At 48.1% G+C, this 13898-nt stretch overlaps 1 protein-coding gene and 1 pseudogene across 3 annotated transcripts in view; one reads left to right on the top strand and one right to left on the bottom strand.

The window, feature by feature from the left end:
• Window positions 1-4663: 4663 nt before the first annotated feature.
• TGM7 (transglutaminase 7) overlaps window positions 4664-13898 on the bottom strand; it is a 31128-nt gene continuing 21893 nt past the window's right edge. For 2 of the 3 annotated variants that reach the window (XM_084972506.1, XM_084972510.1), the window contains 6 exons: window positions 11720-11858; window positions 10221-10324; window positions 9566-9808; window positions 8244-8404; window positions 5693-5826; window positions 4664-5448 (listed from right to left, as the gene is read on the bottom strand). In XM_084972506.1, coding sequence (XP_084828632.1) covers window positions 5289-5448; window positions 5693-5826; window positions 8244-8404; window positions 9566-9808; window positions 10221-10324; window positions 11720-11858 — 941 coding nt within the window. In that variant the 3' untranslated portion in view covers window positions 4664-5288. Of the gene's footprint in view, window positions 5449-5692; window positions 5827-8243; window positions 8405-8781; window positions 9109-9565; window positions 9809-10220; window positions 10325-11719; window positions 11859-13898 lie in introns of all 3 variants that reach the window. The other variant, XM_013993107.3, reaches the window with a different exon arrangement.
• LOC102157827 (large ribosomal subunit protein eL29 pseudogene) lies at window positions 12157-12679 on the top strand (annotated as a pseudogene).

Genomic DNA, 13898 nt, shown 5'->3' with positions numbered 1-13898 from the left:
GACCTGCGCTCCAGGGTCTCTGTTCTCCCACACTTGCGTTGCTCCTTCTGTTTCTGAAATCTCTCCTCACTTGTCTACTTTCTGCATCCAGGTTCAAAGCCTCACCTCCTAGGAAGTTTTCCTGACATTCTCTCTGCCACACCAGGCTTAGGGGCGCCCCCCACCCCCTCATTCTCATTCCCTATTAATATATCACACTCAACATTATAAATACTTAACCTATCTTTCCCCCGGTCCCTCTTGAGGGCAAGCCTGTGTCTTATTATCATATTCCCAGGGCATAATAATGATAGTGGCTAATAGTAAAACTACTGGTAGAACTAACAAGCAATAGCTTTGAAATAACTGTTTAATTTAGCTTTTCATGTGCACTCAATCTTCACACCATTATTTAATGTCTTTAACATTGTCCTTCACAATTTACAAAGCTTTTTGTTTATTTCTTCTTCTTCTTTTTTTTTTTTTTTTTTTTTGGTGACCATATCTGCCACATGTGGAAGTTCCTGGGCCAGGGCTTGAACCCTTGCTACAGCAGCAACCCAAGCCACTGCAGTGACATTGCCAGATCATTAACCTGCTGAGCCATAAGGGAATTCCCCACAAAGCACTTTCTCATTTGATCCTCACAGCAACTCTCTGAGGGCATATGGGGCTGGCACTGCTGTTATTGTTGGTAGCATTTTGCCCCTGAGGGAGCCAGGTCATATGGTGAAGGAGCCAGGACTTCATCCTGAAGCATTTCGCTTTATATCATCAGGGAGCTGAAAACTACCAGCCAAGGTAGTTTTGAGGATGACAGTCTCACTGAACATCACGGGGGATGGGAGATGAACAGTCGGGAGATGAACAGTCAGGAAATGTGAGTGCTGACCTGGTTGTTCCTCTTTTTCCACAGCCAGAACATTTCATTTGCTTGTTTATCTGTGGGCATCAGTACCTGGCCAGACTGGCCCCACAGAGTTATTAGGATGAGGACAGAGAGGCAGGGTCACTCAGGACCTAGTCTTAGGGCTGGCTCTGCAGCAGTGACCACGGAACCCCAGCACCCTGGGGGGATGTCGGAGTGGGAAGGGAGATTTGAGGTTGTCAAACTTGTCCAGATGAGGTGGGACAATAAAGCCAGACAGGCTTCCCACCTGAAAAAAAAGAACACACTACACAGTACTTTTTTTAAAAGCCAATTTTTAGGTGGGGAGAGAGGAAATTATTTGAAGGGTCAACTGGGAAGGCAGAGAGGGCTAACCCCCCCACCCGCCTCTGAGGCCCCCCGGGAGGACCAGTAGGAACCCTGCGCACTGTTCCCCTTCCAGTGACACAAGTGTCACAGCCAGGGAGCTTTGTGCCACCAGACCTCCCAGACAGGAGGGACAATGACTAAACAAGGGAGAACTGGCACTCAGCAGATGGAGCAAGGTTTCACGTCTCTTGCAGGAGGGCGGGGAGCCACCTGGAACACAGCAGTGACAAGCAGTGATGGAACTCCACAGAAATGCCAAATGGCACTTAATGGGGACGGGCACAGCTGGCACACAGGGTGGAATGAGGGTTTGCAAGCACCTGCCCTTCCTGCACAAAGCAGCCTGCGAAAGCAAAATAAATTTAAAAAAACCAAGAAGAGGAAGAAGAGGGGAAGGGGAAGCAGGTGGTGATAGGAACCTGCAGAGCCTCAGAGAGGGGAGGGGCAGTGGACAAAGGTCACACCCTGAGACCCACGCAGGTCGGTCCCTTCCTGCATTTCTGGATTTTCTAAATTTCCTGTGATGGAGATGGGTCCATTTGTAATGATAACTTTTTAATTTTCTTATTGAGAAATAATTGAAAATCAGCTTTAATGGAAAAAATTAAAATCATTATAAAAAGAAGAAAAAAGATATAATTGACATATAATATCAAATAAGATTAAGGTGTATAGTGTGTTGATCTGATATGTTTATACCCTGTGATGTGATCACCACCACAGGGTCAGCTAACACTTCTTTCATGTCCCAAGATTATTATTTCTTTGGTATGGTGAAAACTTTTAAGATCTGGTCTCATGGTAGCTTTGAAGTATGTAATACAGTATTGTTAACTATGATCACCAGGCTGTATATGAGGTCTCCAGAATCTACTTCTAATTGGAAGTTTATGTCTTTGACCAACATCTCCCCAATTCCCCTGCCTCCAGCCCTGGCAGCCACAATTCTACACTCTTTTCTGTAAGTTCAGCTTTTTAAGATTCCATATATAAGTGATACTGTTCCCAGTGAAAGTAAGTAAGGTTCTTGTCTCATTGCAGAAAGAATGCAGAAATGAGATGGAGATCAAGGAAGTAAAGTGAGGATTTATTTCAGCAAGAATACGCTCTCTAGGGAGAGCAGCAGACGGGTGAAAATGTGCCCTGCATTTCTTTGGTGCCAGTTATGGGGAGCATACAAAGGGGCAGAATATTTATTGGGGAAGAAATGGTTTTCAGGGTCATATTTCCAAATTTTCATCCAAGCTCCACCTTCCCAAGGGGAGGAGGGATTTTTTTTTACCTTTTTTAGCCTTGATTGGAAGTGTCATGGGGTTAGTGCATGATGGGTACTTCTAATCTGCAAGGCTTATTTTATTGTAATGAGGGATAATAAGCAAAAGATTTCATTCTACATTGGACTGCTGAAGAGTCCTACTTTTCTCCACCTTTCTTTGCCTGCCTCCAGGACACTTATCTCCCCAAAATGTGTGGTTTCCTATCAGTCTAGAGGTTCCTGCATTTTTTTTGCTGCCCATGGGCCCCCGCTGTTCACAAGATGTGTGGTTTCCTGCCATCTGTTCTGTGTTCCTCTTTCTCTGCTCATATCTAGATGTCTGCTTGCTTTAACAATATCATACAGCATTTGTCTTTCTCTGACTTATCTCTCACTTAGCATAGTGCCCTCAAGGTCCACTCATGTTGTAGCAAATGGAAGGGATTCCTTCTTTCTCATGGGGGCTTAATATTCCATTGTATACATAGCACAGATCCATTCATCTGTTGACAGATTCTTAGATTGTTTCTAGATCTTGGCTATTGTAACTAATGCTGCATTGAACATGGGGGTGCAAATAACTCTTCAAGATAGTAATTTTATTTCCTTCAGTTATATACCCAAAAGTGAGATTGCTGGATCATACAGTAGTTCTATTTTTAATTTTTGAGGAAGCTCCAAATTGTTTTCCATAGTGGCTGCACCAATTTACCCACCAACAGTGCGCCCAACAGAACAGTGCACATGGGTTCCCTATTCTCCACAACCTCGACAATACTTGTTATTTCTTATTGTTTCCCTGATAGCCATGTAATGACAACTTTCAAAAACACAATAAAGGCGGGGGGGTGGAGAAAGGCCAGAAAGCTCTATGACAAATATTAGCAGAGATTTTTTTCCTGGGAAAGGGAAAGTGTCAGTGATTTTTTTTTCTTTTGTTTCTTCTCACTTTTCTATTCTTTCCAAATTATCTAGGATGAGCACAAACGATCTAGAGAACCCCAGGAAGAAAATACTCTTGTGATCTCTGTATGCGGGTGGAAAAAGAATTTTCCAGATTTAAACCAAGGTGTAGAAAAGACAAGTTTATTGAGGCAAGAGACACTGTTAACACAATGGGATGACTTCCTGATAATCAGGGAGAGCCGACTCTGGGCATATGACCATGTCTGTTTTTATAGCCCAGAGATAAAGGAGTGCAAGGAGTGGTCTTGCCATACACCTGTTGACCTGCTGATTGATTGGGGAAGAATGGGGTCTTCTGATACACTTGCTGGTTGGTTGGGGAGCATATGTTGCCCCTTAGGGGTAGGGTAAGGAGTGGGCCACATGCCTTTTCTGGTAGGGGGCAGGAAGGAAGGCCCTGGGGTGGGGAGGTCCTTAGGAACATTGTAACAATTACATGAGAAGGGTCTGGCAATTCTTACCTCGGCCCAAGGCTTTTAGAGTTTTATTTCTTGGAGAAGTCTTGAGGTCCCACAAACGTAAAAATGGCTCCATGTCCTTAAAACAACAAAAACACACAATAAGAAGGAAAAGAGGCTGAGGGAAGTCAGCTGACCTGGAAGAGAAGAAAAGAGGGAGAGAGTGAGAGGGTGAGGAAGCAAGAAGCAGAGATGGGTACAGGGAAAGTGAGGGCCTGTTTTGGGGGTAGCCCTCTACAGAGTGCTTCCCATTCACGCTGGGGCCACCCTGAGTGGGCTCTGCCCCGCTGTCCCCAGGATACCAGGCAAGCAGCAGTTTCTGGTAGGTCCCTGCAGTATTATAGTCACTGTCCTCCCACTGTCCAGGTCACCCTCCCCAGACCTCCCTCCAGCCTCTGACTGGAGTTCACTATGAGTTTAAATGGAGAGATCCAGGATCCAGGATTCCAGAGAGCTGATTTAGAGGAGGCTCACCTTGTGCATATTCTGTGGCTGGGGCCCTTAGAGGAGGGGAGAGAAGACTGGACAGGCAGGGGTTGCCCAGCCACATAGGTGGCAGCCAGATCCAGAGGAGACAGCAGTAGTGATGACATGAAGTGAGATCTTAATTCTCTGTTCAGGAATTGAACCTGGGCAAGCTGGGTGAAAACCAGGAATCCTAGCCATTAGACTAGCTAGAGGCTAAAAGTAGAATTACCCTGATTCTTGCTCCCTGTTGAAAGCAAAAGTGTTTTAATGAGGCAACCATTAAAGCAAGTACAAAGTTTATTGTTAGAAACACAGTACAACATGTGGAAGAGCACAGGGAGAAATAGTCTTGGTATCTAAGGTAGAAGCAAAGCAGTAATACACACCCAAAGGAGGACTGTGCCCGGGGGTGATAGGACAGTTTTTCCAGGTCTTTGTTTTCCTTTGGCCAGTTATCTTGTTTTATTTCTCACACCTAACCATACCCAGGGCCCTCCCTGATATGCATGTGCATATTTCGGCTGTGAAGGAACACAGAGCAAAGGGTTCTGGCACAATTATCAGGACAGATTATGGCCTGGTGCCCCTTCACTTTCTGACCTCACAGGAGTTTTGGGGTCCATCTGCCTCCTACCTCACCAGTAGCAATAAGTAGCTTGTCAGCACAGAAGAAGAAACACTAGTGATAAAGCTATTTTCATAGTCTCGTCCCAAGATGTACAGAGCTTCCTTCATCTTCAGGCAGGTGGCGGGAAGAGGCCAGAGAAGGAGTGAAAAACATCACAACCTTAGGAGGAGAAGTGAGCAAGGTGGGTCTGGAGGGGTAGGGTGGCTAGAAGGGCATCAGGAGGGGACAGGCAAGGGGCTGGGTGACTAGGAGTGCTAGAGGAGGTGGCGGCGAGATTTAAGAAGCCCGGGCTGCAGCAACGAGGATGTCCTTATAGCCCTTGATCTCCTTGATCTCCTTGCTGCTGATGAGGACTTGCAGTTGGCGGGGTCCAGCTTTGATGGGGTAGAGGTCCATTTGAATTTGGATCGTGCGTCCAGCCACCAGAGTCCCAAGGCTAAAAGTCAAGAAGGGCCTGTTCAAGCCTTGAGTAACTGTTGGGGTGGGTTAATCTGGTTTCCCCTCTTGGTTGGTAAGCACCTCCCTGCCCCTCCCCCACCCCCAAGCTTAACCGTCCCAGAGGGGGTTGGGAAGGTGGGGGCAAGGAGACACCATCCGGAAGACTGGAGACCATCTAATGACCCCACAAGGCTCCCCTTATAAAGATCAGCGTGAGGCAGGTAGATGGCAGTGGCACTTACTCTTTTGATATCTGCCCATTGATGAGGCCACTGCCTTCCAGCACCATGGTGCAGTGGGTCAGAGGCACGGAGAGGGTATTGGTGAGTGAGATATGGACCTTCAATGCTTTGCCCACCTCTGCTTTCTCAGACACCTGTGTGGAGAGAAGACGGGGATATCATGGGCAACTGCCCTCACTTGTGTACTCAGTTCAGCAACCTCACTTCCCCATCCCTCTGTTGGCCACCAGGGAGGGACTGCTTACTTGGAGCTAAGATGCTGCAGGGGAGAGAACGTAAGCCCTGAGTGTTCAGGGTTAACACACACCCTGACCTGTCTTAGAAGCTCACAGCACTTCAGAAAGCCACTGCCACTTGGGAATTGGAACCAAGTTGAAATCTACTTCCCTCCTCCTTGTTTAACTCAGGATGGCAATTAGATTTCAACTTAAGTGCCAGCTCTAATCCTTTAGTTGTGGCTTTAGGAATGCTATATTAAAAAGGGTCTTAAGAGCTCCCATTATGGCTCCCAGAAACTAATCTGACTAGTACCCATGAGGACACAGGTTTGATCCCTGGCCTCTTCACTCAGTGGGTTAAGGAGCCGGAGTTGCCATGAGCTGTGGTGTAGGTTGCAGATGTGGCTTGGATCCTGCATTGCTGTGGCTATGGCATGGGCCAGTGGCCACAGTTCTGAATGGACCCCTAGCCTGGAAACCTCCATTTTCTGCAGGTGCAGCCCTAAAAAAGACACACACACACACACTCAGAAAAAGGGTCCTAAGGTGGGGGGCAGTTCCCTGGAGGTTTAGTGGTTAGGATGTGACACATGCACCACTGCAGCTCCAGTTCTATGTGGGAACTGAGATCCCACATCAAGCTGCTGCAAGATGCATATACATAAAAAACAAGGGTCCCGAGGATGATCCAGAGTCAGTGAGAGTCGTGATTGATTAGTAGTGTCTGACACAGACAAAGGATAAGAGAGTGGTGTCATGTGTGCCATCCATGTGCCACCAGTGATGGCATTCTGAAGCCAAGTTCCCAGCATATGTTAATGGCAGAGCCAGAACGTGACTGACGTGTCCCAGACCTCAGCCAGAATCTTTCCCCCTGCTGCTTTCTTCATATATACCGGAAGACCCACTCTGAGTTTTCCCAGGTGAGTTCAGGGTACCACATGTGAGATCTGTGTCATAGGGCAGCATGGCCTTGGCCTGCGAGTGGGAGGCAGGGATTCCATCCTACTCACTTCTAGACCCCCAGGGCCTAGCACAGTGCCAGCCAAATGATGGATGTTTGTTAAATAAGAGTTAAGCTGAAATGACTCTGACCACCCAGATCACATTGGAGACATGTTCTGGCCCAACCAGAGAATCAAGGAGCAAGAAGAACACATCCTGATTTCTCTGGAATCCAAAGAAAAGAAACAAGTCCCTTGTACTCTAATGAGGGTGCCAACATAGAACAGGTCAAAATAACTTTGGAATCCAGTGTCATCATATACCCTTCCTGGGTCCCTTACCAATGGGAAAAAATTAATAGCCTACTTGGCATCTGATGGGTATGCATTGGATCCTGTATTAACCTGGGCTCTGAGTAACAGGCAGGGCCTTCACTTCAGCCCTCAGGCTTGTGTCTACACTCGCCGTTCTGACCATTGTTTGCCCCCCCCCACCCCAGCCCCCATGGACTCTGCCTGGCATCACTTGCACATGCCCAGGTAAAAACTGTCAGGCAACCAGAAGGTTTACAATGTGGAACTGCTCAGTTCTCGTCCTGGTGGGGGTGGATGGAGGCAGCTGTCCACAAATCTACCAAGTGCAAAGTCAGGTGGGGACTAGGCAGTGGGCAAGTCTTTCAGGTAGGAGTGGGCAGTGGGGAAATGAGGCTTCAGAGGAAGGGAAGCCCTGGTTATAGGAGATGGGGCTCATCCCTGCCCCCCTCTTTACCCTTCCTTCACCTCTATTTGTTCCTCATGCAGTGGCCTCACCAGCCACTCAAGCCTTTGAGCTTGAAATGCAATGCTCACCCTCCATTTGTTTCCCTCATTCTTATCACCCTGTCTTATTAGCAGTCACCTTGGGAATCTGCCCTGTGGTCTCTCTCAAAGCTCTCACCTCTACTCCATCTTTTAGGATCTGCCTTTCTTGTCTCTCTGCCTCTGCAGAGTTACTTCCTTACTTAAAATGCCTTCATCTGCACCTCATTTCTTCATGTGCAATCTTCTGTAAAATGTCACCTCCGCTGGGAAGGCTTCCCTTTGCACAGAGCACAAGAGACCATACCACACTGCAGTCTTTTTCTTTTGTGGCTGCACCTGCGGCATATGGAAGTTCCTGGCCAGGGATCGAACCTGAGCCGCTACAGTAAGTTTCTTAACCCACTGCGCCAGGCCAGGGATCAAACTCGCGCTGCTACAGAGGCAATGCCAGATCCTTTACCAGCTGCGCTACAGCAGGAACTCCCGTACTGTATTTTAATCATCTGTTTGGTGTCCAAGGCAGGGACCGTGTCTTGTTCACTGCTGTACCCTCAGCCCCTGGGCCCCATCTCTGTCCAGATGCCTTACCTCAATAGATAAGTCAGGAGGCTCCAGAGAGATATCTTTTAGGACCAGCATGGACCTCCCTGTCCCCTCCACCTTGGCGATGCCAGACACGCGGATCATCTTTTCATCCGTCAGCTTGTTTCTATAATTGTTGTAGGGGAGCAGGAGCGGCCACTCTATCACTAAGCACAGACAGATGGCATCTTGAGTCCAGGAATAGGTCTCGGAAAGAGGGAGAGAAAATGTGTATGTGCGAGAGAGGGGAAGATAGTTTGTGTTTGAGAGAAAATATGTATGTGAATCTAAGTTTGTGTGAGTGTGTGTGTGTGAGAGAGAGAAAGATAGCGCTTACCCTGTTCCCCTCATTCCCCGAGGTCCCTGCTGTGTTTCACCTAATGGGACAGCATTATATACCCAGTATTCAACCACCCACCAACAGCAGTTTCATTGCCTGATGTGTATGTGTGTGTACGTGTACGCACATGTATTAGGGGTGCCTTGTTCATGGCCACAAGCTCCTCTCCTTGCATCTGTCTTTCCAGGCCTGCCTTGTACTCACCCTCCCCAAAGTCCAGTGTCAAGTGTGATGTCTGCCTCCAGAGGGGCTCCCGGGTGCCACCGTTGTGCAGCAGGGTCTGTGCACAGAAGCGCACCACCAGTTGGATGGGCCCCTGGGGATGGGCCCTGTCTGTCACCCTCCGGGCGTGCAGCTTCAGCAGCAGGTCCTGGCCCCACTGGGGCGTCCTGGTCAGGTGGAGCTGCAGCTGCACTGGCTGGTTTTCAAAGCCCCCAGACCCCAGCAGATCCAGGAAGGGTGACAAGGTCCCCCTCGGGCCCAGCATTTTCTGGGAGGCCTTCATGAACACAGAGCGCTCCTCGGGGGATCCTGGCAGAAAGGAGAGCAGGACAGACGTCCGTGTGGAGGGAGGGATGGAGAGGACCAGTGATTTTCTTGGGGAAACAAGGCTCCCAGCAACTCCCAGACCCCCTCCTAAGGCCCCAGCCACTAGAAGAGCTGCTTCAGGAGACAATAGGGCATTGTGGCTGAAAACAAGGGGGTTGGTGCTGTCCAGGCCTGGGTGCGAATCCCTGCTCTCTCACAGTCCCTTCACTCCTTGGTGCTCAGTTCTGTCATGTATGGCCCTAGGATAGCTCCTTGCCTCACAGAGTTAGGCACAGATTAAGTGAGTTCCAGAGTATAAGCACGGGATGCTGTTCTTTGTCATTTCTGAGGAGGTGGTTAGGTGGTGGTTTTAATGTGAGAGCCAGCCTCATGCCCTTGGGGAAGCAGCACAAAGGAGATTACAGCAGCCCCCTCCCTAAGTCCCTGGGGCCCCAGGCACCTTCTGGGTACTTGTAGGAGCTGGTGATGTTCTGGCGCTGGTCCGAGCCTACCATCTTGGTGCTGATTTCCTTCCCGATGGAACTGGTTTTATGGGCCAAGATTTCCTGGGCCCGGCCATCCTCCAGCAGCCACACGACTTCATCGGCATTCACCTCGGCATACACGAATGCGGTATCGAAGGGCAGGTGGACCTCCCCTTCCCTGACGGCCTTCACGGAGGCAGGGCCACAGCGGAACAGCCCTGTGCAGGGAACAGGCATTGTGGACCGCTAATTGGGCTGCTGACACGCAGCCATGGGAGGAAGGGAGGCGGGAGGGGGAGGGGCTGTGGCATTAATGACCCTCATCTGGGGGGTGTCCTCCAGTCCCCATTAATTCATCTGATGCTCACAGCTACCCTGGGAAGCAGTAGTCATCATCTTCATCTTCCCTACTTTACAGGTGAGCAAACAACTGAGAGGATCAGTGACTCTCAGGTCACCCAAATGTCAATAGCAAAGTCAGCACCCTGACACAAAGTGCCTCCTCTATGACTTTGGAAAGGGGATGAAGTGGGGAAAGCATTGCTCCTTTCTGGCCTCCTGCTCACAGGGTCAGTCACCTGGATCGGGTCCCCACAGAGCCCAGACCCTTCTACCGTGTAACCCACTCACCACTGCTGGTTTGCTGGGGAGTGGGGTCCAGAACCTGCCACCCGTTGTATTCTGGAGGGAGATCTTTCCGGATCATCCAGCACTCGTTCCAGACGTGGAAATTCCTGCAGAAAGCAGTATAGAAAAAAGGACTCACATTTTCAGAGGATTTGCCAGGTATCAGACCCATACTGAACGCTTTATGTCATTGTTTCTTCTATTTGGTTACATTTTATTTGGAAGTAATTTCAAGCTTATAGTAAAGTTGCAAGAATAGTATAAAGAACACCTGTTCATCTATTGTTAGCATTTTGCCCATTTGCTTTTTCATGGCTTTCTTTCAGCGTGGATGTGGAGATTGCCAAGAATAGGGATCTTCCTTCTCTTGTACAATTATCAACCTCACACATTTAATGTCGATACTGTAATTTTACCTACTATATTGTCTATATCTCAGTTTTGCAAGTTGAACTAATAATGTCCTTTATGGCATTCTTGTCCACTCAGTCCAGGATCACACATTGCATTTGGTTGTCCAGTACCCTTTGTGTCCTTTGTTGTGGAAGGGTTCCTCAGGCTTTGTTTCATCCTGTTAACATTTTGAATATAGCTTTTCTTTTTTTTTTTAATGATTTTTATTTTTTTCCATTATAGCTGGTTTTCCATTACAGCTGGTTCTTTCTTTCCTTCCTTCCTTCTTTCCTTCTTTCTTTCTCTCTCCCTTCCTTCCATCCTTCCTGAGTGGCCCTCATTTTGGACTTGCCTGATGTCTCCTCATGATTAGAGTCAGGTTACATCTTCACAGACAAAATTCTACATAAGTGATATGTCCTTCTCAGATACACTACTGCTCATTGAACCAGAGAAGTTGTAGCCCTTGAGGAGCTCAGAGAGGAAGAGGGCTCCAAGGACAGCAGCTAGTTCTTATGCAACTCCAGGTAAGACCTGGAAAGTGGCTGCAAAAGCAAAAACAGGAAATCAGATATGGGGTAGAGAAAAGGAAAAGAACCGGGGGAGGCGATTAGAGAGCCAAAAATATATAGGGACACACAGAGACACACATGGATATGTACACACACACACACACACACAAAACACATGTACACCTGCAGAGAGGGAGTGAGGTGGGGGGAGGAGAAGTCAAGACAGGCTGAAGGAAGTGTGTAGAGGCAGCTAATTCTGGTTTTGTCCTAAAAGAGAAAGAGAAATGTAGAACCCAAAAGGCTCAAAGAAGGAAGAGTAAGATAAATACAGATTTTGAGGTCAGCATTCTGAGGATGCATTATCTATTCATTGGGTTGCCAGCTTCAGAAGACGTTATGCCATTGTCTTCTATCTCTGAAATGAGCTTGATGGGATGATCTAATTAGCCAGACAGCTTCCTGGGCAGAGGACTTATTCTCTGAGCATCAGCAACATTGTACAGGGCAATATTTCCTCGAGACCAGAGAGAATTGGGTCAGAATTGTCCTACCCTATCTGAAATGGAGTAGAGATCTATAAGAGACAGTGCCCCTTACCATATCTTGTCTCGTTTCTGAGGTGGTAGCATCTCTGCATTTTGGTCGTAGTAGGTGTCGATGGTCAAGTTTGCGTCTGCGTTGTGTGCAGAACGGAAATTGGAAACGACACGGGTTGGAACCCCTAAGCATCTCATTACTAAAGAGAAGAAAAGCATGGGGAATTACTGAGTTCGTGTCGAGGGGAATCATGAATCTCACATGCACACTTTCTAACTTTCAAGCTGGAAGAGAGAAAAAGGCCAAGATTCTTGGAAATCCATACTGGTAACTCCTTTAGCCTCAGAGCACATAACCCAGGCCCAGAACCCGGCTGCCTATCCATGTCTCCATTCCTTCGGGAGAAAATCACTTAAAACAACAATTAACAACAATTCAATTTATCATTTAGGGTTCCCCCCCCACTCAGCAGCTTTCCAAATTATAAACAGAGAACCGCTCTTCCGGCCCCAGGTGCTTCGGGATCGGCCGACCCGAGTACAGACATGGTGAAGTCGAAGAACCACACCATGCTTAATCAGTCCCCAGAATGGCACAGAGATGGCATCAAGAAACCCTGATCACAACGATATGACTCTCTTAAGGGGGTGGACCCCAAGCTCCTAAGGAACATGCACTTTTCCAAGAAGCACAACAAGAAAGGCCTAAGGAAGATGCTGGCCAACAATGCCAAGGCCATGAGTGCATGTGCTGAAGCTATCATGGTTCTTGTAAAACCCAAGGAGGTCAAGCCCAACATCCCAAAGGGTGGCAGCCGCAAGCTCAGTCGACTTGCCTACATTGTTCACCCCAAGCTTGGCAAATGTGCTTGTGCCTGCAACGCAAGGGCCTCAGGCTCTGCCGGCCCAAGTCCCAGGCCAAGGCTCTAAGGCCAAGGCCACAGCTGGAGGTATGGCTGCAGCTCCAGCTCTGGCTCCAGCTCCCAAAGTGCCCAGGCCCCCCACAAAAGCTCCACAATAGAGGCGTTTATCTGCCAATGTGAGGGCAGGACTGGTGTGATCCCTGGGCTGTCTCTATGGGGCTGGTGTCCTTCTGTGATATTTGTACAAATAAACCTGCAGCAGGATCTGTCAATAAAATAAAATAATAAAAATAAAAACAGAGAACCTAAACAGTGGATAATATGAAAGACAATTAAAAATGTTAAGCCTATGCTGTGGCTGGAAGAGAAGCTGTGTGACTTTAGGTGAGTGGCTTAACTTCTCTGGGCTTTAATCTTATTATCTGTAACAAAACAAAGAGTTGGACTGGATGATTTTCAGTTCTGAAATTTTGGATCTGTAATTCTTCCCAAGTAAAAGGGTTTGGAGGAGGTAATAAAGAAATTGGAGCACAGATGTAAGATAGACTTATAGAATCATGTGGAAGACATCAGCTACAAAAGGAACCTGCCTGTACAGTGAGGCAATGACCATATTTGGTAAGGCAACAGTACCCTCTTGTGGCTTCTCAGGAATCACACAAAGCAGACACTACACCACCACCACACACCTGGGCCCAGGGCCAGATGAAATTAAGCCAAGAACCTGTGTGACCTTGGGAACACGGGGGCCCCCACCTCTGCCAGCAAGGTCAGGAGTTTAGAGAGAGGTTTATCCCCCCACCCTTCTGCTTAGGAGCAGATGGTGCCCACTGAGGCTGCTGGAAGGATAGTTAACAATGCTTTAGAACATAAGAGAATTATTAAGATTGACCAATCTTTTGCTTTTGATTCATTCAAGAGCCCCAAAGAGCACAACCTGTCCACAATCACCTGCCCACTCCCAGCACATCCCCTGGGCTCTTCACAAACCCTTATCAGAGATGAGAGACCCCAGTGTTTTGAATAACCTGAGGCAGTGTGGCAGGAGCAGCCCTCCCCTCGCTCAATGGCCCCAGAACTCTCGGGCCTGGCAGTGGAGAGAGGCTCAGAGGTGAAGCAAAGATGCATACCTAGACCTTTTCCCTCTCTTTCCAGGGTCTAAAGGCCTGAGCCCCCCTCCCTAACAACTGCCTGGTTAGGGACATACCATCCCGAGGCAAATGTGGCTGTTCTAAATGCTGGCACTGAGCTGAGAGCATGTTCCCGTGAAAACAAATGAGCAAAATGAGGTCACTAAACTAGTACACTCAAATTTAAACCTCTCCACTGTCTGCAGCACCCGTACAGAACTGCCAAGCTATGTTGCCCCTCTCAGGA

Source organism: Sus scrofa, chromosome 1 (genome assembly GCF_054392235.1).
Source record: "Sus scrofa isolate SSC_HxYL_T2T_F1_AM1 chromosome 1, Sscrofa_HxYL_maternal_Yorkshire_Landrace_v2.0, whole genome shotgun sequence".
Lineage (NCBI taxonomy): Eukaryota > Metazoa > Chordata > Mammalia > Artiodactyla > Suidae > Sus > Sus scrofa.
This window is presented reverse-complemented; position numbering and strand designations above follow the sequence as displayed.